General features: G+C 42.8%; 1 protein-coding gene across 2 annotated transcripts in view; it reads right to left on the reverse strand.

Moving 5' to 3' along the window:
• The window catches only part of LOC138746174 (sodium-coupled neutral amino acid symporter 1-like), a 60,950-nt gene extending 37,432 nt beyond the window's left edge, over positions 1-23,518 (reverse strand). Inside the window, exons 1-4 of one of the 2 annotated variants that reach the window (XM_069904141.1) lie at positions 23,235-23,518; positions 6,064-6,164; positions 4,661-4,715; positions 1,728-1,840 (exon numbers count right to left, since the gene is read on the reverse strand). In XM_069904141.1, coding sequence (XP_069760242.1) covers positions 1,728-1,840; positions 4,661-4,715; positions 6,064-6,140 — 245 coding nt within the window. In that variant the 5' untranslated portion in view covers positions 6,141-6,164; positions 23,235-23,518. Of the gene's footprint in view, positions 1-1,727; positions 1,841-4,660; positions 4,716-6,063; positions 6,213-23,234 lie in introns of both variants that reach the window. The other variant, XM_069904142.1, reaches the window with a different exon arrangement.
• Between the last annotated feature and the right edge of the window lie 4,413 nt (positions 23,519-27,931).

Genomic DNA, 27,931 nt, shown 5'->3' on the forward strand with positions numbered 1-27,931 from the left:
GTGTTGCGCTAACCGTGCTGTCTATTCTCACATTCAAGATTGTTCTCATGCATATAGCATTACTTCCCAAACAGCAAAAATTCCAAAAAAACTAAATTGCAGATGCTGGAAATCAAACATAAAAACAAAGCAGTGGAAATACAAAGCTGGGCAGACAGCATCCACGGAGAAAGAAATAGAGTTCACATTTTAGTTCAAATGACCCTACCGATGTAAAATTATCCAGCTGTAACAATAATTCAGTTTTCCTCCATCTACAGATGCTGCGAGATCTGCCAGGTAATCCCTGCATTGTCTTGTTTCACATTTTCAGAAACTGTTGTGTTGGCGACTCATGGTTTTTTTTCTTATCTTTCCCATAAACCCCTCATTCACCTATTAAAGAGAGAACTTATCAAGTGTTGTGCAAGTCGGACAACCTTGGACTATCCTATCACAAATATTCCCTCTGTTCTCTCCACCGATCAGATCAAAAATAAAATTAATCTGGTTTCCCTCTATTCACTGGTGCTCCCTGATCTGTCGATTACTTCCAATATTTTGGTTATCACTGCACAATGTTTTTTCATTAAATATAAGTGCAATAAAAGGAGAAATTCACTATGTATTTGCGAATGTGTTAATCACTGTATTATCGTCTGAAAAAAGTGTAAACTAATCTTGAAAGTTTCAAATGCATTTTGAAAATAAAAATACAGCAAAAAAAAAGTCAGGGAATGTGATCAGCTGTGGTTCAGTGAGTAGTGTTTGCGAATGACTCAGAGGATTTTTGGTGCAAATTTGTTTCCAAGATTTAGAAGAAGAAGAATCTTGGCTGAGACTCTGGTGCAGTACAGAAAAGGTCCTGCCACATGTGATGTAAAACCAAGTAATGCAACATTTGATCTGCCAGTGAATGTGAAAGATCTAAAGGGGTTAGTCTGAACAGGAGGAGTTTCCACTGGTGGCCCAGCCTAAATCTTTTCATGAACATGACTGTAACAGACTATATACAATGTAACCTTGCCTCTGCTCCCCACCCCCCCCCCCCCCCACCATTTTGTTCAGGAACCTTGATGAAGGGCTCAAGCCTGAAACATTGGTTATGTATCTTTACCTTAGCTACATAAAGTTCACTGTATGACCTGCTGAGTACTTCAAACAGTGTCTGCAGACTCTGCAAAGTTTATTCAGGGGATGCCTACCCTGAAGAAGTTCTCCTTTGCTCTCCGAAGAGATTTCTGTGGGATTCCCTCTCACTGCTCCTCTCAAGCTCTTTAGCCACCCCCTGCCCCTCAACCCCACCATTTTGTTCAGACGCCTGTCTACATTTTTCTGTGCCCTGATGAAGGACTCAAGACTGAAACGTTGCTTATATATCTTTATCTTTGCTTTATTCACTATTTGACCTGCAGAGTTTCTCCAGCATTGTGCTTAGACTCTAACTTAGCAGTGCCACATTTTTCCTCATGAAGTTTGAGAGGTGCAAACTGTCTGACACATTGGTTGTACAAGAACGGTGGTACATTCCAAATTGATTTTTTTTAAAGCTTTAATATGCTTTGAGATGTTGTGAGGTTGTGAAAGAATGATATAAACTTGCAAATCCTTCCTCCTACGCAATTACCTCTTCATCGGTCAAAGCTGCAAGCTTATTTTTGTCGAGGATAGGCTTTTAGTTTGATGATGTTCACAGCTGAAAGTGAAGAACCATCACATTACTCATAATTTCTGCCTTTAAAACTTACATAAATGGTATAATCCCTGTGTTGGCCATAGCGTATGATAATCCCAAAAGCCCACTGCCGATGATGGCGTTGCTCAGGTTAAACACTGACATTTTCACGGAGGTACATCCAGCCTGCAGGTCAAAATAGAAAAGTGAATGTTAATTTGACGATCAGGCATAAAAGACAGTTGGAATTATTTGATAAGCTTCGACTCAATGATATTACTTTGCACGCAAAGTTAGTGATCATCAGAATTTTAAATAGCTACACATTTATAATTTCAAAAGCAATCATAATCTTGGTGTGTTAAGGGTAGAAAAGCATACAAGTTATGGATCCCCCTTCCATAGGTGACAGATATGTCTTTTACTATCCCAAGATTAATAAAATTATTAATACTATTGCATTATGACATAGAAGAACAATATTATATATTACAATAATAATATTGTTACATTACATCAGGTGCATGGATACGAATGGTTTAGAGAGATAATGACTGAATGCAGGCAAACGGGACTGGCCTTGTTTAAACCACTTGGTTGGAATGAATGTTAGGCCAAAGGGCCTGTGTTTATGCTATAAAACTCAATGATTGTGTCGAGAGCCTCGTCCTCCCCAACCAGGAACAGAGACTTCCTTGTTACCCTGGCTAAACACAAATCCTTCTTTTCCCCCTGATCATGAGTTTCCCAATCTTCTACCACAGTGCTTGATTTATCTTTTCCTTCCTACTGTGCACAAAGCATCTCGAGCTTGTGCAGAGCTTGCTCATGGCTGGATTCTCCCTGCCAGCCTCCCCGCCAACTGCTCGGGACATAATCACGTCTGCTGTTGCCTCCCTTCCACGATAACCTAATAACTGGACTAAATAAGAGTGGGATTCTGTATGCTTTTACTTAAATGATGCTTTTCTGTTACGATGAGCAAAGCTTGAGGGATTGTTAGGCAACTTTAATCAGGCATTATGAAGTTGCTGGCAGTAATATAAAGAGGAGCCAATCTTCAGATTGTCCAAATTAAATTATACGGTGTGGATATCCTGAATTCTGCTCTATTATGAATCACAGAAATAAACAATAGATAATTGTTTAGATTGAGTCCACTGAGGATAAGATCATGGAAGGAATAACTATGGGAAACATACACACATCACTTTGGAGGACGTTAGCAGTAGTGGAACAAAACCTGGGAGATTGAAATGAATTCCATTGATTAGGATTGAATGGCTTTAACTGCTGGGGCACGGCAATTGGTTATAATTTGCTGAATTGCAGTCTTGTGTGCATAAAGGGAACTGAGTTAGGCCTCTAACTTAAACCTGGAGGGACCATCTCTCTCAAAGTGCTCCATATCAGGATCGGGCTGGACCAAACTTTCTTGATATCCTAGGCCAATTCTTTCTCTGAAGGGCATGGGGAGCTCTGAAGGATCGGACATTGAAGGAGAAGCAAGGGGAGACATTTGAAGTGAGTGAATGAGCACTGCAAGTATTTCTCTTATTTACCAGTACTCCTTAGAAATTCATCAGTGCTCATCAGGAATGATCAGGAATTTATGCAAATGTTCAAGGATGGTTTGCATATAGAAAGGTGGCACAGTTGGCACGGTGGTTGGCGCAATGCCTTTACAGCACCAGTGGTTGGGTCTGGACCTGGGTTCAAGGCCCACACTGTCTGTAAGGAGTTTTTTTTAATTCTCCCCGTGTCTGCATGGGTTTTCTCTGGGAGCTCCGTTTCCTCCCACTGTTTAAAATATACTGGGGGTGTAGGAAAATGGGGTGTAAATTGGGTGGCACAGACTCGCAGGCCAAAATGGCATTTTACCGTGCTGAATGTCTAAATTAAAAAAAAATTAAATATCAAGCCATTCTGAAAACAGGAGTGCTGGGGCCACAAGATTATAACCAGGCCAAATAAATGGTCATTTCAAGTAGATGCCAGTTAAAATTGATATAGCAAAGGCTCTGCCAGTGAAAGAAGAGTATCACATGGAAGATTGACCAGGGATTGTAGGAACAGGAGAGATGGAGCTATTACCTGCAATAACTGCAGTAACAACAGCAACCAATGTTGGACTTTGCGAGGAGAAAATCACTGGTGACCCCAGGAGAATGAGGAATGATTTCACCCCATGGATTTTGGAGGTAGTGGAGCGAAACCTGAGAGATTGAAATGAAGTAAGCCTCTGACGAATAGGATTTAACTGTTGGGGCGTGAGGATTGGTGGTAATTTTCTGCATCACAGTCTCAGTGTGAAGCTTAATTGTTGTGTAACGGGGGTGCGAGTCTTTGACCTGGAGGGTCCATCTCCCAAAGTGCTTTCCATACCATTGTTAAAACTGCTGAATTCTCACACCTATGACAGTCTATTGTGCCCTCCCTTAGTAGGATTCTTTATTACACTACCCTACCACAGTTATCAACATATTTGTTCTGCCAATTAATATTTGGGGTTCTCGCTTGTCAGAAAGACACCCCTTGCAATACAGATACAAAAGAAAAGGTTTTTGGCATCTGGATTCCCATCAAAGATAAATGAATATTTCTGAAGAGTCCAGTCAGTCAGTTGAAATGTGCTCTGATTGTTAATATATAATTTTATAGAACCACATGTCTACACAAAAATACTGAAGTAAACTATGTTATTGCACTTATTGACTACATTTAATTATCTGCTGTTATTTTGTGCTTATCTCAGTACAGAGATATTCCTCCAAGAGAGACTCGTCCACCAAGTTTCCTCCTGATGGTCTGCTTATAATGAGCGAAGAACTTGTACATCTACCGCTCTGTGGCTCATTAAGTTGTTGCCTTCTCCCTTGTACCTGTCCCTTTTACTCATGGGCCACGGAACGGCCATCTCCCATTTTCTTTCCTGGCAATCTTTACATCTCATTTCTTTATTCAAAGGTTACATATAGTAACATCACTAAACCAACCACTACTTACCTCCTCTTTTGGAAGAGAATTCATTCTTTCAATGGAATTGTTAACAACGATTTTTCTGGAAAACAATAATGAACGTATCATTTAAATTGGTTTATAAATTTCACCTTTTCTCTTTAAATATCCAATCTTGTTCTTTAAACGATATGTTATGTTATTCCCTTGAGTAATTTGCAAAATTGACAATTCTCATAAATATAAATATAAACCCATGTAATATTTGTCACTAAGAGTAAAATATGCTACAAAATAGTAGAAAGTATCTTTCAATTTGCAGCCCATTTTCCAGACTTCTTAACATCTATGAAACGGTAAGGCTGATTGTGCCTTGGTTCTGTGCCCTATTATTAGCTTTTTCTCCCAAAATAGACTTTATTCACAATAAATTATTCACAAATAATGATATTCATCTCAACCTTCCATAATTAGCTCTGCAAATAACACGCTTATATAATTCCAACCAGGAAAATTAGACTGCGAAAATAAAAAAAATCTTTCATGTAACATGGTACAAAAAACCTCTCTTTGCACCCCTTAGTGTCATGTCCATACATTCTCATCACTGTACATTGTTAAATATGCTCTCTATCGCCATTGTCGCATCTTGTCGTTACTCCACCCCTCTGTTGTTTGCGGGACTTTCTCTCAGACTCAGCCCCTCAATACCCATTGATGGAAGAAGTTTAGACAGTGGTCCTTCCTCATGTGGATGAGGTCATGAGTGGTGACCCATCCTGTGCCCTATCCTGAACCCCCCCCCCACCTGTCTGCACGAACCTCATCTGATAACATCTACAAAAGGTTGATCAATTTGAATAATTAAAAATAATCAAATGATGAAACAAGGATGTAAAAAAAAAATTAAATTTCAAAATCTTTAAACTACCCTTAATTAAAAATGTAAATATACAATGAAATAACTCTTTCAATTAATGGTTTGTGATCCAATCAAATGACTGGGATTGTACTAGGTTATAGAGTCACACCGAGTGGAAATTTCGGCACAATTTTCTGATGTTGACCAAAAGGTTCCACCCACACCAGGCCTGTGCTTGGTCCATATCCCATCAATGATCATCCAAATGTTTCTTAAATACTGCAAAAGCATCTGCCTAAACCATCTCCTCTGGCAGTTTGTTCCATACACTCACCATTCTCTGTAGAAAAAAGGTTACCCCTCAGGTTCTTATTAAATCTCCCCCCCTCCCCCCAACTCACCTTAACCCATTGTTACTGATTCCCCTACTCTAGGCAAAAGATTCTGTGAGCTCACCCATTCTATTCCTCTCATTGTTTTGTACACCTCCATGACATCACCCCTCATCCTCTTGCACTGCAAGGAATAAAGCCCTAGCCTGCTCAACCTCTCCCCCGATTCCTGGTAACATTTGACATTTTCCACATACCCTTTTGTTCCATTTTCTGCAGCATAAGGTTCAGATTCACTGAGTTTGGTGATGGACTTCAGTTCCAGATTTGCCATCGTGACTTCCAGTTCAGAATTTGGCTGAAATAGTCCAAAAAATCTTCAAAGTTTTCTCAAGCCTAAGCTTCTCTATTTGGATTCAACAAAGTAACTTTCATTATTAAATTCAGAAATGGCACATTTGAAAGAAAAGGACATTTGTTAAAATAATCATCACCATCTCACCCTTCTATAATTAGCTAAGCCTTTTCGAATTCCAACCAGGAAAATGAGACTGCGAAAGTTTAAAAATCATTAATGTACAAAAAATCCGTCTAGTCATTCATTAAATGTATAGCAAAGGCACTCGGCAACATATTTTAAGGAAAGGAAGAGAGGGGTAAGATTTGTATGAATTATATACATTTCCAGACTATTTTTCTTTATTCTTTATTTCTGCTGGTGTTTGACAAAAAAGCTGCAGAGTATTTAATTGCTCAAAGACAGCAACATCAATTTAATTTTTTTTTTAAATGAAGCAGAGAAGGAAAAATGAATTCAGCAAAAGCAAACAAGATGCAGATTTTCCATTCAACACTTTGGACTCTGGCCATTTTTAACCTTTCATAATATATACCGTACTCCGGAGAGGGTCCACGGGTAGACCTTTATATACAAAGTCTAGTATGAATCAGCTGGTGGTAGAGCTTAAAACCAGTCCCTGAAAACTGGGACACTTCTTGTTAGTTGGTGAAAACCAAGAACCTGAGTCCAAAGCATTAAGTGACTCGCCTGGGCAGAAATAGGGATTCTTGATCAAAGTGGAGGTCCTGAACTTTGCTCAGCTGATCCTTAATACCAAGACAACTGTACTGCCCCATTGGACTCCACGCAGCCTCTAGCAGATTTTAAGATATGCTTTTGAGAAACAGAATCTTTAGGCAAGAAGATGATGTTAGATTTATTTAGAACCTTGATTCAGTCATGCATAGTATGCAGTTTGAATCTCCACTGTTGCCAAAGGGGAAATAAAGCATTATTTTAAAATACATACACAATACTGGATTGAATAATCAATCCAATATTTACTTGATCATTTGTTTTCCTTTGTTAGTTATAGAAAGGTGACAATACTAAAAATTATCAGGGTTGCTTCAGAACTCATATGTGACTGATAGCCAGGAGTTAATGTATCAGCCTATTGGCTTCAAAATGTCTTTCTGTTTGCCACTTTAGTAAAGCATAATCATTACCGACTTTGTTGCAGATAATTCTGACCTGTGAGTCAAACATTATTGATGAATTTTGCAGATACAGACAATTTATTAGCTAAAGGCATATATGGACGTCCTGGTCAGCAAGGAAGATAATGGATGGCTCATTTCAGATTCATGAATCATAGCATGGAAACCCTCCTTTTCATAGTGAAAGCATGTGTTGCCATGGCACCATTCATTGTATGCCCTCAGTTGAAAGTCAACGTATTCCATACGGCTGCTTTTGAGTCTTGTGCATTTGAATTGGACAAATTCTTTGCATTTGATTTGCCACAAAGGGTTCATATCTGTCTATAATACCAAGGATTATTTTCTTCTATTGCATGTTCTATTTGTACTTCCCAATGCAAGGACAATTTCTTTGCAAGCATTATAAAAGGAATTTACCATTGCATTTATTATTCAGAGTTGTTATCACCAAGAAACATATGACAGCTAAAAATAGAAGAGCAGATGCTGGATATTTGGAATAATAAAAAAACAGAAAAAAAAAGGGAAAAACTCAGCAGGGCAGGCAACATTGATGGAAAACAAAACAGTTAACATATCAGGTTAAAGATGCTCCTCTGTCTGATCTGGGCTCTGCAAAGGTGCTGGGATTGGATCTGGATGATCACTAAACAATAATCAAGTCATAGAGTGGAGTCAGTTGTTCGAGATAGTGATGCTGTTGGGTTAACAGAGCAGGAATGATAATCTCACTGCTTAATAGACGAGTAGCGATGTTAGTTTGAGATGGGTTAATGCTGTTAGCTATTTGTTGTTAGTCATGCAAAAGCGGGCTGATGGCCCTAATTCTGTCATTGGTTGAGATCATAGCTGATGCAATACCTCAAGATTACTGGGCTGCTTCATTCTGAAATGCTTTGGTCTGTTTGGTGCTGAAATGATCCATCATTCCCAGCCTTGAAGATATTCAATGAATGAGTTATAGACACTTTGACAAAGAATTTCCTCCTCAGCTTCACAGAAAATTCCTGATCTCCTCTCTGGAGTCTCTGTCACCCACCCCACCCCCAACTCTAGTTCTTGTGTCTTTTCATCCACACAACTCATCCTGCTAATCTGTTTGACAACTCCCATGCCCCAATGAGTTATTCTTCTAAATTCCAGTGAAACTAATCCTGAATACTAATTAAGACACCAGGGAAGCAATCTAATGGGAATGGGCTACCCAGATTCCAAGTATGGAGTATCCATTCCTCTTTACGTATAGAGACCAAAACCAAATCTTGCATCGAGCAGATAAATACCCAAAAAAAATCCAGTCGTCAGTAAAGAGAAGATACAAGGCCATAAGACATAGGAGAAGAAATAGGCTACTCAGCCCATTGTGTCTACCCACCATTTATTCATGAGCTGAAGCCAACTGCCTAGCCTTCTCCTCATAACCTGTGATGCTCTGGCTAATCAGGAACCTACCAATCTCTGTCTTAAATACACCCTCCTCCACAAGCGCCTGTAGCAACCACCATCTGGCAGAAGAAATTCCTATGCACCTTGTTCTAAGCGTACGCCCTTCATTCCTGAAGTGGTGTCCACTTGTCCTAGATACTCCCACCATGGGAAACAACCTTTCTACATCTACTCTGTCCATGCCTTTCAAGCATTCAAAATGTTTCATTGAGGTACCCCATCACTCTCCTAAATTGCATTGAAAACAGGCCAAGAGCGGTCAAACTCGTATAATAACCCTTTCATTCCTGGAATCAACCTCGTGAACTCTCTCCAACTTCAGTGCATCTTTTCTTAAATGAGCCCGAGATTGCGCACAATACTCCAAGTGAGGCCTCACCAGTGCCTTTAAGGCCTCAACATCACATCCCTGCTCTTATATCCTATTCTTCTTGAAATGAATGCCAGCATTGAATATGCCTTTGTTTGCAGTCAAGTGGATTATCACAATGACAAGCAAACTAAAGCATGTACCACAAATGACACCATTCTCAATTCTATCTCAGCAAATCAACAATTGGTTTTCCAACATAGCAATTCATAACAAACAGTTAACATCCAGAGGGTATCATCACCTTACTCAAATTACTTGATACCTGCAAATAGCTTTATCTTGCAAGTGTTGGGTAAGAGACGTCTTTTAGATAGTTCATGTGAGGGGACTTACAACTTCTGCAAATAAATCATTTCAACTTCAAATTAATTGTCACCTGTATCAAGATGCAGTGATAGAAGTTGGTTTATGTGCAGACCGCTAGACCTCTCATATATAAATACAGTAGAATTATGGAGAGAGATCAGTGGGTATGGAGAAAAGGGAACATTACTTTGGGGTTCATTCAGGAGTCTGATAACAGTGGGTAAGAAACTGTCCCTGAATCTTATCATCGTTGTGAAGCTTCTTCCTGACCAGGGAGGGAAGGCAGTGAAGAGAGTGTGGCAGGGTTGGAAGGTGCCTTTTAACCTTTTTCACCCTTTGGACTGCGCGCCCTCTTTTACTGGGATGGGTTTTATATGAAACCACCAGTTGGTTCGTTCTGGTGTTCGTACTGTAGTCTACCCATGGACTGAGTCTGGCATATATATTCTGAAAGGTTAAAAACGGCCAGAATCCAAAGGGATAACATATTGGCTGCTTCTCCAAGGCAGCAGCAAGGAGCCAGTGATGGGGAGGTGGGGATGTGTGATGCCTTGAGCCACTTTCACAGTACATCACAGTTTATTGTGGTCTTGGATGGAGCTGTACCTGTACCACACAGTGATGCATCCCAATAGATGGTTTAAATCATGCACCATTTGAAGTTTTTGAGGGATACTCATGATTCACCAAATTTCCTCAGGTTTCTGAGAGTGTAAAGGTGCTGCAATTATTCTAAACATGAGATAAAGGGACACATCGTATGACCTTGCATCTGACAACATCCAAAGAATACTCTGTTAAACAAGAAAATTCTGCAGATGCAGGGGTTGATCACAAAACACAAACATGCTTGAGAAATTCAGCATCCCTAGGAAGTAAAAGGTGACCAACGTTTTGGGCCTAGGCCCTTGGTTACCTTGCCACCCAATTATACCCAATTTACCTACTGTAGAGCTCGTCGAAAGAATCAAAGACTTGTTGATCCAAACCAAGGCTTTTATTAGCAAAAGACAGGAGCTCTTCACAGGTGGCCGACCAGTCTGGAATGATCCGACCTGGCTAGGGACACAACCCTTTAAGGCCCAGACAGTAGGCGTGGCTTAGCTCTCAGCCAATCGCTGTAAGCACAGTCATTACACTCTAGATACTGTAACTATATACATTGGTGATAGGTCTGTACTATCACACCTACACCCCAGTATGTTTTGAACGATGGGAGGAAACCGTAGACCCAAAGGAAACCCACACAGGCACGGGGAGAACATACAAACTCCTTACAGATAGCGCCGGGATGGATGCTGTCTGATTTTCGCTGGCGTCATGATCCTCCGAAGTAGTGAAGATAGATAATCTCTTGGCACTACTGCCCAAATGTATTTGTGCAAGATTCAGCCTTACTTTTAACACTTCCATTCTGGGCCTCATCATTGCTGAGCATGGGTAGGAATTCCCATCAGCTGTTTAATTATTCATCACCATCATGAGTAGGAGTGGTGGGACTGCAGAGCATCAATCTGATCCTTCGATTATGGGATCGCTCAGCCCCGCTGATTGCACACTGATCAGTCCACACTCCTGTGTTGTAGCTGTTCTCGGCTGCACGTCATCATTTTTACATGTGCGTGGTGCTGCTACATGCTGTTCTGCAGTTCTCATTAAACCACAATTGATCCCATGAATTGATAGCAATGATTGAGCGAGCTCTGTGTTGGCTTAGAGGTACAGACTGTAGGGTTGTATATTTCTGTCATTGTCAATGGTCCATAGCATTTAACAGCTGCCTTGTTGTGAGCAGCTAGATTTGATATGAGTATGAACACAATAAAATGATGGAAGACGCTTTTTCCACAATATCATAGCAATGCTATCATGGACCGTGGTGTCCACACAGGTAAATTGGTAAATGCAGATAGTGTAAATAGCAGATTGAAGGGCAGCACAGAAGGGGTGGGCTTTAGCCCCTGTTTGCATGCTGTATGTCACACTGCAGGTATCTCCATCATTTGATTTTTATAAGCTTTGTAAACCTGTGTTCTTGGAGATCAACGTGCAACATACCCAGAAAAATATATTTTAGTGCTTTTGGGTTGTATCACTGCTATTTAAGGCAAGCATCAGAGATAAGGACCCAACTAAACATCCTTCACTCTCAACTAATGAAATTTACTGGCACAATGCTTCAAAACCATAGTATGTGTTAACTTGTTCTTAACGAGCACGGATATGTACTTCGATACTTAAATTATTCTAAGGAACTGTCAAGTGGCATGCATCATGTCGAGTTCAATGGATGCCACCAATTTTATATTCTTGTTAATGGTTAAAATAATTGTCCTAATGTTAAATGAGGGAAGAACTATATAATCGCAAAAGGAAGTCATTCATCCTTAACTTGTCTGTGATATGTCACCAGCATTTATGGACAGGGCTTCAGCCATGGCATTCGCTTTTCCTCAGATGTGCTGCATGTCCGATGAAAACTGTAGGATGAAGTCCAAGTGCCGAATCTCTCTGGGCAACTAGTGACGTGAGCTTGTACTTGCAATAAAAGTGTAAGAGGCTGGTGGTCCATATAAATGGTGAAAGAACGACCTTCCAATAAAAAGCAGAAATGTTTCACAGTGAGATCGATGGCCAAGAGTTCTCAACCAAACGTACACTACTGTGCCTGAGCCAGTGTCAGCTTGACTGAAAAAAACACCAGAGTTTCCAACTGCCAATGGACCGGTTGTTCGAACATTGCTCTCACAGCACTGACAGATGCATTTGTGGTAAGAGAGAGCAAGGCGTTGTTCTTTTGATGTACAAACATCATGGCCTCATTGAAAGTTCACACAGAATCATCTCCCAAAGTTAATGGTCTTTTGGACATGAACTTATCAAATACTTTTAGTAGTTCAGTCAGGGGTAATAGAGAAGCTGCAGCATTTGGCAGGTATCGTCAATAAAAATTCATCATGCCTAAAAAAAAATTGCAACTTGCCAAATGTAACGGGTGTAGGAAATTCTCAAATCTCTCACAGTTTTGATTCATTGGGGCAAAATACCATGTTGTGTAACCCTATGTCCCAAAAATATAAGATCAGCAGTACCAAAAATGCCACAATGCCAAACTCATCAGGTCTCTGAAACAATGAGATAAGGTGGCACTTGTGCTCCTCCTCATCTACACTTGCAACTAGAATATCCTCGATGTAAACACAAAATCGAGGCTGGCGAGTACGCGGTCCATAAACCGCTAGAATGTCTGAGCTGCATTCCGTAGACCGAATGGCATTCGCAGAAACTGAAATGGGCTGAAGGGGGTAATCACTGCTGTCTTCGTGACATCAGAAGGTTCAACTGGAGTCTGAAGCGCGTACTAGATCGATTTTCGCAAATACATGTTTGCTGTGGAGGTTTGCTGAAAAGTGTTGTATCGGGTCAAGCATGGTAGAATTGTTCAGGGTATGATAAGCACCACAAGGCCACCAATCCCAAAGAGATTTTTTGGAACCAAATGCAAGGGTGATGTCCAGTGGCTGTTAGATCTGCGGACTATGCCCAACTCTTGCATGTGGTCATATTCCAATTTTACAATTTTAAGATGGTCCGGGGGTAATCTACAAGCCCACACTACCACCAGAGGACCCCGAGTCTCTATATGGTGGGTCACTGTATGTTTAACATCCATGCGACGATAAAATGGGGTCACTACGTGAGGGAAGAACTTGAGCAAGGCTCGGAAAGGGCAGGAGCCAGGTTGAAGGCTCGTCAAGAGGCTGCTGACATTGGAGGGGCGACAGATGCAGCCCACTTGCACACCAGAGAAGTGATCAGCAATGTTTCAAATCCACTAACAAAGAAAAATGTCAAGAAATCTGCTCCCCAAATGAAAACCCACTGAAATGGTTTCTCGATATGAAATCCAACGTGAGTGGCCATATGTTTGAATGTGAGAATCATTCATGGCTGAAAGAGCACATGACCTGTTGGGGTGTCTACGTTCCTCCGTGGTTAGAAGGACCACTGAAATCTCTGCACTAGAATCGACAAGAAATTGAACATCCGAGAGATGGTCTTTGAGGAAAAGGCAGCGGCTGATGTGCCCATGGGCAGCAGTTGCCTCTACTGCCAGGACTGGTTGTTTCCTGCTGCCATTTGTAGAAGCCACAAGGTGGCCTACAGGACCAGGCAGCAGCACCAAATCTCCAACAAATATGCTATCCATCGCCTCTACCACGTCCTCGGCCACCTCGATTCCAACCAGGTCAATGGAAGGAATTCCGTTGCATGCCCAAAGCCTGGACCTGCGTAGACAGTGCTGCCATTTGCTGCTCCGACTCAGTTACCTTTGATTGATAAGGTGCTGCTGCTATCTTCAACTGAGAAGCCTCAACCGATAAAGGGCTGGCACTTCACAAGACACAATAAGGAATTGTTCCAGTTCCATCTGATCAGCGGATGAAGCCAATTCAATGTAGAGATCGTGGACATAACGAGGTTGGCACGATTCGCCAACTGATCAAGGGTGGATATTTAAAAACACCCACCAAATGCTCTCGAACATGACGAGATAAACATTGAAGGAATCTCTGTTTCCAAAAATCACCTTAGTCGGAGCCAGTTTCAGCTCGCCTGTGCCGCCTCCCCAATGTCTGTGACGTTTGTGTATCATCTAGGCTGTCATCAGCTAGTAATTGGGCAAAACGAGTCTCCCTGAGAATGTCGCAGAATAGCTGCCTGAAGCATGTTGTATGGGAGATTACCATCCGGATCCACTAAGACATCCTCCACTTCGCAGGCAATCTGCTCTGGAAGATGTTCCCCAGGTAAACCGTACTTTGTTACTGAGGGCAGAGAAGCACACTTCGAGGATCATGAACCATGCCGGTGCATCGTTCATAAAAAAGGGGGGAATCTTCAGTTTGACATCATCATTTTAAATGAGAAAGCATTGTGAACTCATGGGGTCACTTGTAATGACACAGCTTACAAACAAATAAAGAATACACTAACACTTTTCTTTCAGCAAACCACGAAGTTGACTTTCTTTTTCTTATTCACTAGGCACAACATTGCATTTTTCAACTCCCAAACACCACCCAGCTCAACCCCTCTGACCTTCTCATTGGCTCACTGCCATACGGGTGATCCTGACACTCTCACTCTCCTCCTCCTGCATCTGAGATCCAACACCCGTATACTGACGATAAACACACCCGCGCATACGCCTTATCACTACTACCCCCGTGTGTCGCATCGCTTACCTCATCAGCGGTGGCCGGCTCCTGATGAAGATAAGTACGTGACCGCGGCAGGGTCAGTTGCTGTGGTGTATGACTAAATATTTTTTAAAATTAAAAAAAAAACCTGGCTTCTATGATGCCGGGGATCTCAGGGGAATGGCTTGAGTTTAAACAATTCTCACCAGAGGAACTGTTCACATGTAGTCATTGGTCTGTATCCTGATTATAATGGACAAGTTAAAAAGTGCCTCTTTAAAAATCACAGTTTAGGTACTATCTGTGGGGAAATACATATATTATGAGCCTGAAGGAAATTCCTGCCAGTTGACAATCACTTACAAATCACCTATGTTTTTTTCTGAGTACGTTAGCAAGGTCAAAAAACCAAAATAATTTTTTTCTTCTAGTTTGCACCTACAGTGGTCATAACACACTGATGTGTCGTGAAAACAAGCTAGCGGCAACACTTTTCGTCTGAGCCAAACGCGTTATCTGACAGCACCATAACTATTTTGTCAAATGCTGTGTGGAGGAGGTCTGGAAATTTTCACTGAAACTATAATGCTCTCAAGTATGTGTCATTTACTATGGGGAGTTTCATTCTAAAGAGATACATTGGAGAGTTGCTGTAAAACCCCAGAAATGAACATCATGGAGAATGAAGCCATAAATTCACAAGCTCTTTGCTAAACATTAATCTTCACTTCCTTCTAGCCCTTTGGTCTCACCTCTTTCTGTGCTCTTAACAAGGTTGTGTGAATTTCACCTAACCTCAAATTTAAATATAATCACCCTTTGTCATTGTCTCATTTACTAAAGAAAATAAGTAATCTGTTTTTAGCCTACCAAACTCCTCCATTTTAAAAATATCTTCATCAAATATTTCTGGTTTCGTTTCATTTCTCTGCTCCAGTGAAGCAGCATCTCATTTTGCTTGATGGTATACATTGACAGCACAAATTGCCCATGTGCATGTATCAGTCAAGTTTAACCAGAAGAGCAGTAAAACCACTTTGACATCAGCTACGTATCTTACTTTCAAATTGTCCCATCCAATCCTACCTTTTGTGTGGGATAAATTTGCATCTCAAACTTTTCTAACTTAATAGTTAGTTTCTAACTTAATGAGTGAAAAATGAACTGAAGCTATGGTTTGAGTATCATTCACAAAGAGAAATTGTTGCTGTACTTCTGTGCGGATAATTTGTGGGAAACATGTGCAAGGTGGCTTCCAAAGCAGCCAGAGAAATCCAAAATCTCCACCTCTGCTGTGAAGACCTCTGACACCTGGGTGGATACTTCCTGACATGATGCCTCACAGCTTCCTAACAGTGAATGATGGACTTGAGGCTCAGACCTTTAAAAAGCTAGAGAAAGACCAGCCAGTGGTTTCTCACACGTGTTCTGGCTGGCTGGACGTTATGCAAAGCATCTCCACATGTATCAGCTCAAGCCTTTTTTTAGTAGGCTGTTCAAACTTTCTCTACACACGAGTTGTCTAGAACAGTACTGGTGTGTAACCTTCGGCAAGTTGGCACATGAGCAAGCCATGGCCCCCTTGTCTGCTGCATTGCACTCATGTCAAGAATCTCACCATGTCAACCTTGAGTTTCTCTCATATTCTCTATAATCCGTGGGGAGCAGAGATCTGGTGTCTTCCTCGTCAAGTCGACTAAATCCGACTTTACAGCAAGATGGGGGTGGGGTCAGTGAGAAGCAGTGCAAGGAACAATTGGTTGGCAGTTGAAGTCTCTTGTGGATCTTCATTGATGAAGGACCTAATTATGGCAGCTCTTGGACACCCCCCTCATACCTTTACCTGGACCATGACAGCCAACACCAAGCCACTGCCACCTGGATCCTTGCAGATCTCATCACATCAGGAGATCTCCCCTCCACAGCCACAAACTTTTCAATAACAACCCAACTCTAGCCACATCTGTCTCTCCTCCAAGATCCACCAGCAAGACTGCCTGATCTTCTCCCACCTATCTCTTCTTACCTTCAAGTATTCTATCTCCTTTTGCCCAGTCCCTTCCCAACTACATCTGTGACAGCTATTATACCTTCCACCATTTTGTCAACCTCCAATTCTGTTGTCCCAACAACCTCATCTTAACCATGGACATCTTCATTCCCCCAAAAAGCCCTCCACTTCTCTCGGGAACAAAACACAGCTATTAACACTAACGCTCTCATCCACTATTCTTGAATTTAACAATTTCTCTTTCAATTCTTTCCACCTTCTGCAATGATAGGGGCCATTGTGGGCACTTATGTGGCCATCAGCTTCGCCTGCCTTCTAGTTTGTGACTTGGAATAGAACTTGTCCCAAACCTGCTCCCCCACCCCCCAACTCTTTTACTGTTTACACCTGCATTGGTGCTGCCTCATGTGGAACTCATTAATTTTATCACCTTTGTCACCAGCTTCCACCCTGCACTCCAATCAACTGGATGATTTCTATCACTTCTCTACCTTTTCTGGATCTCTATCTCACCATCTAAGGATACAAACTATCCACAGGTGTCTACTATAAACCCTCAGGCTCCCACAGCCACCTCAACAACACATCCCCCTACGCAGACTCCTATAAGGACATAATCCATTTCTCCTACTTTCTTTGCCTCCATCACATTTATTCACAAGATGAGGCTTTTAATTGCAGGCCATCTGCACCGTTTTCCTTTGTTGGGAACCATGGTTTCTCCTCAGTGGTAGTTGGTTGATGGTGCCTTCACAAGCATTGCCAATACATCTTTTCTATTTCCTGTTCCGGGGCAGGAGAGAAAGAAAAAGAGAGAAAAAGAGAGGAAGACAGAAAAGGGGGGGGGGGGTGGGTGGGGTGGAGAGAGAGAGAGAGAGAGAGAGAGAGAGAGAGAGAGAGAGAGAGAGAGATCCACGTCTTCAGGTTAGATCCCACTAGCCTCCACATCCAGCATATTAATCTTTGCCACTTCTACCAGCTCCAATAGGATCCCACCTCCAGCCACTTCTTCTCCTCATTCCCTTCACACTCCTTATGCTCTCCACAGTGCCCACTTTCTGCATGGCCCATGGTCTTTCCATCTTTTCCCTCTCACCCCTCCTCATCCACCGGCACTTTCCCCTTTAATCATTGTCCATCTCACCTCCTTCCTCACCATTATCCAGTGAAGTAACAAGCTCCTCCAGATGAGACAGACCTTCACTCGCTTCACCTCCAATCTTCATATCCTCTCTCATTTCCACCTTTATCCTCAGCCTTCTCCACCACCGTGATAAGGCCAAACACAAAACTTAAAGATAATAGCCCATATTGTGCACCAGCTCAAGATTCCAGCATCTCCCGTCTTTGTGTTTCACAAGATATAGGAGCCCATTGGCCCATTGAGTCTGCTCTGCAAATCTGATCACAAGCTGATCCATCCATCCACTCAGCCCCACTCCCTAGCCTTTTCCTTGTAAACCTTGTAATCAAATACCTGTCGATCTCTGCCTTAAATACACCAATGACTCGCTTCCATTGCCTGTGGCAACATGGTCCACAGACTCATGACCCTCTGCCTTAAGAATTTTTTTTAATTGATGCCCTTTTATCCTGACATTATGCTCTCTTGTTTAACTCCGTAGCTGTATTTCTTGTCCCTTGGTTCGCATTTCCTCTCTGCATTGAGCCAACAATTGACACAGATAAATGAATCAGTTATTGAGAGAAATGTCATCCTGTCATAGCTGACCAGCGTTTGCTGCATAACTTGCGTCCATGATTGGAAAGGTGGTGCCAGCAGATCCAGTGCAGGGGCAGAGATTCTCTGTCATTAAAACAGCACATTCTCTTCCAGATTGAATCCAAGGTTAATATCAATGCCGGGGGCAGAAGTTTGTCACCAACAAATGTAAATATTTTATTCAAAGCTCGAACGCTGCTCTGCACATGGAATTCTTCCGCCAAATTGCAGGCTTTTGTTTGCTCCAGATTCCTGCAGTCTCTTGTGTGTGGTTATTTTATTTTTGTGTTTGAGTACTTTATTTGCTTCTGTTTATTAAAATGAAACTTTTTAATTGCTGTTGAAGATTGGGAAACATTCAGTGGCCTGGCAAAGTTGCTCTTGCCCTTTGTGTGGATGTCACCCCCCTCTGACTTTCACCTGCCTACATTATACCTTTACAAGGCGGGAGATGTGAGTGACCCCCTTGACATTCCCTCTTGGTCGGTTCCAGATATTCACACGAGGAAAACTAATTGGTAACTGCGCGTCTATTTCAGAGTTCACCAAGGAACACGTGCTATTCGCCATTAGCAAGCCTAAAGCTACTTATTTTCTTTTGCTGACCCCAGTCCTTCTCTAGGAGGTGACAAGTTACATTTATCATCAAACGTTCTCATAAAATTCATTTTCAAAAGATTTGCAGTCAATGCAAAGGCTGGGTGCTGACTATTGCATCAGAGAATACAACAGTTTAGAAGGTGGTTGTTCAAACGATCAAATTTGTGGTAGAGTTTTCCACAATCCATTTACTATGAATTCTCGAAAGTGCTGAGAAATACTTCATTGATTTTTCTAATTAGTGTTGGAAAATAACGAGTCTGCCTGGTTTCAGCTAAATCATTTTGTTTTTCAGATCAAATCATCTCCACGAACAAAATTCCTTACACCATTATTTTATATTGCTGTTGTCTGCTTGGCACCTTGAATCAACTCTTTTTATTCTTCCTCTCAAAGCTGTTCATGTTTCATAAGCCCTATTATGTCTAATATAATACTCCAAGAGGAACAACCCAGTGGGACAAGGGCCCCATCTTCCAACAGGAATCTTCAGGCCCGGTGCCAAGGGTGGGGGGGGGGGGGGAGTCACTCGTGGGCATTGCCCTCCCAAAATGAGGTACTGTGACCTCCACAGCACATCACTAGTCTCCCCCGCGATATAAGCAATACATTTGTCTGTTACATCAGAGGGAGGGGGAAATGCGATGGCAGTGGCTCATGGAGAAGGTTCACGGTAGGCACTACCACCATCCCCCGCTGAGCGAGTCTTCAAACATTAGATTGTGCCCCCCCCCACCCCCATGGTCACCCTAATGCCTTCATTAGACTTTCTCTGATGCCAACCCTGATACTCTTTGACCTCATGGTCTGCACCCTCTCGTCTTAAATGAAGTGGATACCGATCAATGGCTGTAATCCTATTTCCAATCTGGATTCTACGCAACGCCTTTACAGCACCAGCAATCATGACAGGACCTGGGTTAAAATCCTGCACTGACTGCAAGGAGTTTGTATGTTCTCCCCATGTTTGCGTGGGTTTCTCCCCCCCTCCCACCCCCAGGGCTCTGGTTTCCTCCCACCCTTCAAAAGCATGTCAGTTAATGGGGTGTAAATTGGGCAGCATGGACTCGTAGGGCCGAATTGGCCTGTTACAGTGCTATATGTCTAAATGTCTCTTAAATTAGAAAAAGGACCTACATGATGCTCCTGTTCAAGGAAAGAGGAAGAAAAGATGCAGAAAATTACACTGGACAAGTAAGACTTGTTTTAGGGGTGAAAAGCCTGCCTTTTACATCACGTTTTCCCTTAACATATTAAACTATGGCTTTTCTACTTCATAGAACATAGAACAAAAAAATACTACAGCGCAGTACAGGCCCTTCGGCCCTCAATGTTGTGATGACCCAAAAAAAGTACTAAACCCTTCCTACCTCGTAACCCTCTAATTTTCTTTCATTCATGTGCCTGCCTAAAATTTTCTTTAATTTACACCCAATTAACTTACACCCCCCACCCCACCCGGTACATTTCAAATGGTGGGTGGAAACTGGAACCCCCAGGGGAAAACCCACACAGGCAGCACGGCATTTGAACCCCAGTATTGCTGTAAAGACATTGCGCTAACCATGACACGAACCATGCCACCCTTAAATGCCCCTAATGTTTCAGCCTCCCCCACCTTTCCTGGGAAGGTGTTAAGAAAACATTCGCCTAATGTCTCCCCTAAATTTTCCCCCTTCACTTTGTACATGTCCTCTGTTTATTTGCTATTCTTGCCCTGGGAAAAAGGCACTGGCTGTCCACTAAGTCGATGCCTTTCAGAATCTTGTAGACTCTATTAAATCTTGTAGAACTCTATTAGACTTCGAGGTATCCTGAACACTTTTGGGTGTATTTTATGGATTTGGGCCTACTGATCACGAAAATCATCTTTTTTTTCCTATCATGCACCGTTTTTATATATGACCTATTTTTGTGGTTTCCTGTCATATTTCAAGCAGAAAAAATCATGTCATTGAAAATTCATTTTCTGCATTCGCACGTGGACTTCCTCCCGCCTGATCTTGGTGCAGTCAGTGACAAACATGGTGAACGGTTTCACCAGGACATTGCAATTTTGGAAAAGCGACATCAGGGCAACTGGAATCCATCAATGCTGGCCGACTATTGTTCGACACTGACACAAGAGGCATCAAATGCTGAGCAGAAATGAAAATTTGTGGCAAAACATTTTTTAGGTCGGTTGAACTAACATAAATGTGTCACCATCATTATGCGATTAAACATGCTAAATTCAATAAAAGTTAACTTAATGTTTCTCCAACTTCTTATGCTATACAGTAAATCTGAAATTATCATTGCATTCATGTATATAATAATTTTTGTCAACCATAATCCCTAATCTTTTTTCGGGAAGCAAACCTTTTGAAAAAAATTGTTGTTCAGTGTTATCAGCCAGTGAGAATATAATGGAATTGAGTTTAAAGCAGGTAAATGGAGAGTTGAAAAAAACATATCAAGCAGTTAATGGAGCTTTTATGAAAAGGAAATCATATCTGATAAACTTGAAAGACTACTTTGAGAATGTAGCAAATAGGATCAATACAGAGAAAACAAACAGATTTGTATTTTTCATTTTCCAAATGGTGTTTGATAAACAGCCAGAATAGAATGTTATAGTTAAGCTAAGAATGGGGATAATGTATTAGAATGAGTAAGACATTGTCTAACGGAAAACAGAGAATTGGAATAAATGGAATGTTTTTAGGTTGGGAATTAGTAACCAGTGAAGCGCCAGAGGGATCAGTGTTGAGGTCTCAATTATTTACATTCTATATTAGTGAACTGAATGAAGGAGCTGAGTCCATTGACAGGGCAATGATCTTATTCAATGCTGGTGCAGGCTCAGCAATCCTGATCCAATTTCTTATTTTTCATGTTCATAGATTATAACTTCAGTTTCCTGGTGAGGCGAGAAGAATGTTCTTTTACTGGACACACTGCAGTGAAGGTTCACTTGTTGATTCCTGAGAAGAGGGGATTGACTTATGGCCTATACCCAGTGGAGCTCAGAAAAATGAGAGATGATCTTATTGATTCTGAGTAGGATTGGCAAAGTGGATACAGAAGGGACATTTCTCCAAGGGTTGCAGAACCAAGGCCTATTACAATGGTTTTCAAACTTTTTCTTTCTACTCGTACACCATTTTAAGTAATCCCTACGCCATCGGTGCTCTGTGATTAGTAAACGATTACTTAAAGTGATATGTGATTGGGAAGGGAAGGTTGAGAACCACTGCTCTAGACCCAATTGTTACTGAAATATTTTGCTTGAGAAAAATGGTCATTGGCCCATTTCCTTTGGAGATAGGAAACTGTGCACATAATGAGTCAATTAGGTACGATTAAAACAGTGGTTTTCAAACTTTTTCATTCCACTCACATACCATTTTAAGTAATCCCTTACTAATCACAGAGCCCCTTTGGCATAGAAGTTATTTAGGGTGGTTTGCGAGTGAAATGAAAAAGTTTGAAACAAGGGGTGACCAAAAATAGGAGGTTGATGTTGTCACCATCAGAGGGGAACGGGGTGGGAGTTAGAATGGGTGGGGCGGACATGGAAAGGGGGAAGAGTGGAGGGAAGAAAAGAGAGGGAATCATTACCTAAAATTCCAACTGCCCAGGTCAAATGTGAGGCACGGTTTCCTTTAGTTTACGTTGGAGCTCATTTTGGCAGCGGAGAAGGCCTGGGACAAAGAACCGGGTGTGGGAATGGGTAGGGGAGTTGAGATTTTTTCAGATTCGGACCTCATTTTTCATCCCCTGTAGTAAATGTCAAACCATGAGACATGATTTCAGAAAAAAGCCCTTGAAATCCAACCTAGGAGCGATTGGAACTGCCGAACAAACGAAGCATGAGATCCCAACGGTGATAATCACAATGAATTACAAATAATGTGCCCATTGAACTGTTCCTCGCCGCGATGCCCTGTGGTCGACTCAAGTCACCGAGCAGCGATTCTACTCCCACATTTTCAAGTCAGATACCACAAGTACAGGAAACACCTTGTTTTAGGGGTGAAAAGCCTGCCTTTTACATCACTTTTTCCCTTAACATATTAAACTATAGCTTTTCTAAAGTTGTTCAAGTTAACTTTTAAAAAAAATAGCCAGTCTCCAGCTCTTTTCCAAGATGCTAAAAATTCACCATCCACTATTGCAGACGGGTCTTCCACATCCTGCAGTGTGTGGGCCCCCCACCCCCCAAAGTCTTGGACACCCTTTTAAGGGGAGCCTTAAAGAAGACGTAAACTTTTATTTACCTGGGAGGAGTGGAGAATCCCCGACCTCCTCCGGGACACTTCGGGATTGGACGTGGACCAGTTGCAGGGAACCGAACTCCAAGGAGACGTGGCGAGCAGGTTATTTCGTGGCTTGTGCCGTTGAGACAGTGCAGGTGGATCAAAGCCTCCTTCCCAGGGCAGCTGCTCTCAGCAGAGCTTGAGATCGCGCAGCCACACCCAGCGGGTGAAGGGCGCAGCGCTCAGCCCCCAGTCCTGGACCCTTCACTCGCAGGAAGATGGGGTGGAGCCCAACTACTTTGAACCGATGGGTTAAATGCAGTTGGGCTGAATGATTTAAAAAAAAAGTTGAGCTAGACCAGTCGAATCCCTTGGGGTGGAGCTAAGGTGGCGTGAGTGGGATTTTTGATGTAGACCTGGTAATGGTCTCAGAGTAAATCAGGACATTGCAGTTCCCCTTGTCATTGCAACTCTGAGCTCTTCATTTGTCTGCATTAAATACCCAAGGGGTAGTTAAATATAATAAGCACCAATTGGCACCAACTAAAAGAGCAGAAATACTATGGAGGTGGCTTTTGGAAACATGGAGAATAGGGACCATGAAGGAGCCATTCTGATCCTGGCTGCTACTCACCATGGTCCTGCTCTTTCTCCAGCAGCAGTGAGCTCTCATGTGTCCAGACATCTCAGAATCAGAATTTATTGTCAAGAGCAAGTCATGAAATTCGGTGTTTTGCGACAGCATCATTCATACGATGACCGCCTGAAATGATTATTGCCAAAAAATAAATTAACTACGGTGCATGAAAATTAAGGCAGTGTCTTTGGTTCGTCGATCATTTGGGAATCTGACGGCAGCGGGGAAGAAGCTGTCCTTGTGCCGCTGAGTGCTCGTCTTCGGGCTCCTGTACCTTTTTCCTGATGGTAGCAGGGTGAAGAGGGCGTGGCCTGAGTGGTGGTGGGGGTCTGAGGATCGAGGCTGCTTTTTTTTAAGACCCGCCTCATGTGGATGTCCTCGATGGAACTCTGGTCCTTGTGATGTCGCAGGCCAAGTTAACAACCCTCTCAAGTTTGCACCTCCAGATCAGGCAGTGATGCAACCAGCCAGAATGCTCTCCATGGTACACCTGTAGAACTTTACGAGAGACTTCGGTGACATACCGAATCTCCTCAGACACCTCATGAAGTATAGCCACTGGTGAACCTTCTTTGTGATTGCATCAACATGGAGGCTCCAGAACCATAGGCATATCTCGGGTGTGGCAGGTGGAGAAGAGAACAGGGGTGCCAATTGTAGGGGTTGACACTATCCTCGCCTTACCTGCTGAATATGTGACTCCCTAGCCCAATAATCTCCATCCCAGGGGTGCAGTGCTTCACTGCCGAGGCTCACTTGAGCGCCTCAGAGCACTGCTCCAGGCCGGCATTTCACAGGGCCGCTTCGGGACTGCTCCAGCACGGTTGGTACCTTGCTCAATGCAGATTGAATGGGAAAAATGGCCATCCTCATCTTCTTTACCCAAAATCCCTCACGCAGCTGGAACTGCTCTGCATTACCCTGGCGCTGGTGCCTGGCAGAACAGTTCCAGCTGCGAGGGGGATTATGGGTAAGGAAGATGAAGACGACCATTTTGCCCATTCATCCCGCATTGAGCGAACCTGCGATGAGTGGTAGCGATGCTGGCACATAGGCACCAAATGGCAGAGATGGGCATAGAGATCTCCACGGCTGCCAGTTCTCTGCTGCCCCTACTGGCGGGGGGTTATAATACCTCTGCATCGGACAAGTTCTGCACCTCTCCACCCAGTCCTGAGGCTGTCACAGCACCGAAGTAGTGGGAGAGGAAGGGTAACATCGATCAGGTTCCCCCTACCACAGAAGGATACGTACAGGGTGGCGCCTGTCCTTGCACCACTCTGCAGCCCTGAAGTCCCAATGCACGGCTGGCTGCAGGGACAGTTGTTTGAAGCACATTGACCACTGGGCACGATGCTGCCTATGAACCAAGTTGCTGCATCAGGTGAGAACCAGAGCCACCATCATCATCCAAGCGACTTGGAGAGGTCACCCAGGTGAGAAATCGCTGGCCAGGCACGGGCTGCAGCGAAGACCCAGGCTTTGTTCTGAGGTTGCCAGATTAGTAAATTATTATGGAGCATTGGCAAGCACCCAGAGGTGAAGGAAGGAGGCAGATCTGTCGAGGAATAACCCCGAGAAGGTCCTCCTAAGCATGAGAGTGGTGCGGGATATCAGAGCCAAAGAGGTGGTGAGCTGAAAGGCACAGCTCAAGGCCAAGGGACCAGCAAATTGGATCAAGCACAATGCTTTCTAAAACTCCCATAAAATGACCATATATGTGAAGGCATTGGGGGGCAGACATGCACTGAGATAGGTACCTTAAGGCACCTTAAGCCACTGTGCCTAGAATAAAAAAGATAACAGCCTACAAATACACTGGGTTGGGTGGGGGAGGTCACAATAACTTGTTTGGGGGGCAATGCCCATAAATGCCCCCCTTGGCACTGACCCTGTTGCCAACTTTAACCTCCCTACAGAGTACAATATTTTCCAAAGTAAGTTTGACCCTCATTAATTTTTTTATCTATGCTCTCTGATCTGATTTCCGAAAAGAACCATTGCAAAAGTGGCCAGATAGAAACCCTCCAAGCTGATAAATTCAAATATAATGAGAAACGTGAAAGTTGTAGGGCTATTAATAAAACCTCGCTCGAACACATTCTATGACAATGTTCGTCATTCCTCAATCAAACTGTTAGAACTTTACCACCAACACTTGGGTTTAATAAAGATAACAGTGAAGAGTTTAATCCGGAGGGCATTTTTATGTATATTTTTGTGCATTTTTTTAACAGAGGGGGGCACCGATGTCAGTAGCAGCCCTAGGGCTCCACTTTTCCGAGATATGCCACTGTCTAGGACAGATCCTTGGAGATGTTGACACCCATGAATTTGAATTTCTTGACCCTCTCCACTACTGAGCCCTTGATGAGGACTGGCTCATGTTCCCCTGACTTCCTCCTGAAGTCCACAATCATCTCTTTGGTTTTGCTGAAGTTGTTGTTGTTACACTATTTAACGAGCTGATCTATTTCCCTCCTGTACGTTTCCTTATTGCCGTTTGTGGTTCTGCCAACAACTGTGGTATCATCGGCAAACTTGTAGATAGCATTGGAATTGTGCCAATCATTGCTGTATAACGAGTAGAGCAGTGGGCTCAGCACACATCCTTGGGGTGCACCTGTGTTGATAATCAGTGAGGAGGAGATGTTGTTCCAATTCATACTGACCGTGGTCTTCCAATGAGAAAGTCAAGGATCCAGTTGAACAAGGGCCTGGCTTTGTAGCTTCTTGACCCTTGACCCTTCTTTGTAGCTTCGTGAGGGAATAATGGTATTTGTGGTGCACTGTTAGCCAGAATCAGACACAGACAAAGATAAAGACTGTACAACAGGCTTTAATCCACAAAGACTTCCACAGAGCCAGGCTGGCTGTGGTTGCAGCAACTCTGAGTGAGGCCTCAGGAGGCCGGCACAGGCTTATATCCCGGAGAGTGATTGACATCCGACCAGGTGGGGCTTGATCCATTCGGTGTTGTCCTGTCCCCTTTACACTCCTGCAGGTACAGAGGTTTCCCCCTGGAGTAGGCCAGCGATACACTCCTGCAGGTACTGAGGTTGCCCCCTGCAGTAGGCCGGTGGTACACTCCTGAAGGTACAGAGGTTGTCCCCTGCAGTAGGCCGGTGTACCACCACAGTATTAAAGGCCAAGCTGTAGTTGATGAAGAGCAGCCGTATGTATGAATTACTGTTTTCAAGGTGATCCAGAGCTGAATGGAGAGCCAATTATATCGCATCTGCTGTGGAGCGATTGTGACAATAGGCAAATTGCAGCGGGTCCAGATCTTTGCTTAGGTACATGTTAATTCTGGCCATGACCAGCCTCTCAAAGCATTTCATCACAGTAGAAGTTAGTTTTACAGGGCGGTAGTCATTGAGGCAGCTCACACTACTCTACATCTCCTTCTGAAATATATTCAGCTACTTGGCCTCCAATGCTTCCAGGGTAGAAAATTCCACTATGAAAGACATTTCTCCACACTCCAGCAACTTTTTATACCAGACTCTCCATCCAGAGGAAGCATTCTCCCCATGTTCATCTTCCCTGGTTCTGTCAGAACTGTGTACATTTAATAAAATCCATTCCTTCCCTCTGAACTCTGGAAAAGTCAGGCTAAGTTGATCATTGCAACAGTTCTGCATTCCAGCTATGAGGCAGGTGAACATTTGCTGTTCTGTACTCAGTCAAGTAATTATTGTATTTTATAAAGAAAGCAAAACTGCATGCAATGTTCCATATGTGGTAGAAACAGGTCCTTGGTCTCATATTAAAAACCTCTTGCTATGAAACCTGAGATTACATTTGCCTTTGTAACTGCTTGCTACACCTGTTTGCTGTCAGTGACTTGGCTCACCTGAATTCATTTACCTATCAACGTTAAGAAATTTCCCACAAAAAAAACTGCTGGAGGAATTCAGTGGGTTGTGGGGGCAGAGATAGTCAACATTTTGAATTGAGGCCCTACTTCAAGGCCCTGCATCGACACACTTAACTACAAATGAAAATTAAAACACTGCAGATGTTGAAAGGTATCAAAAAAAAGCTAAACACTCAACAGGCCAGGCAGGATCTGTTGAAC

Source organism: Narcine bancroftii, chromosome 11, assembly GCF_036971445.1.
Source record: "Narcine bancroftii isolate sNarBan1 chromosome 11, sNarBan1.hap1, whole genome shotgun sequence".
NCBI classification, from domain to species: domain Eukaryota; kingdom Metazoa; phylum Chordata; class Chondrichthyes; order Torpediniformes; family Narcinidae; genus Narcine; species Narcine bancroftii.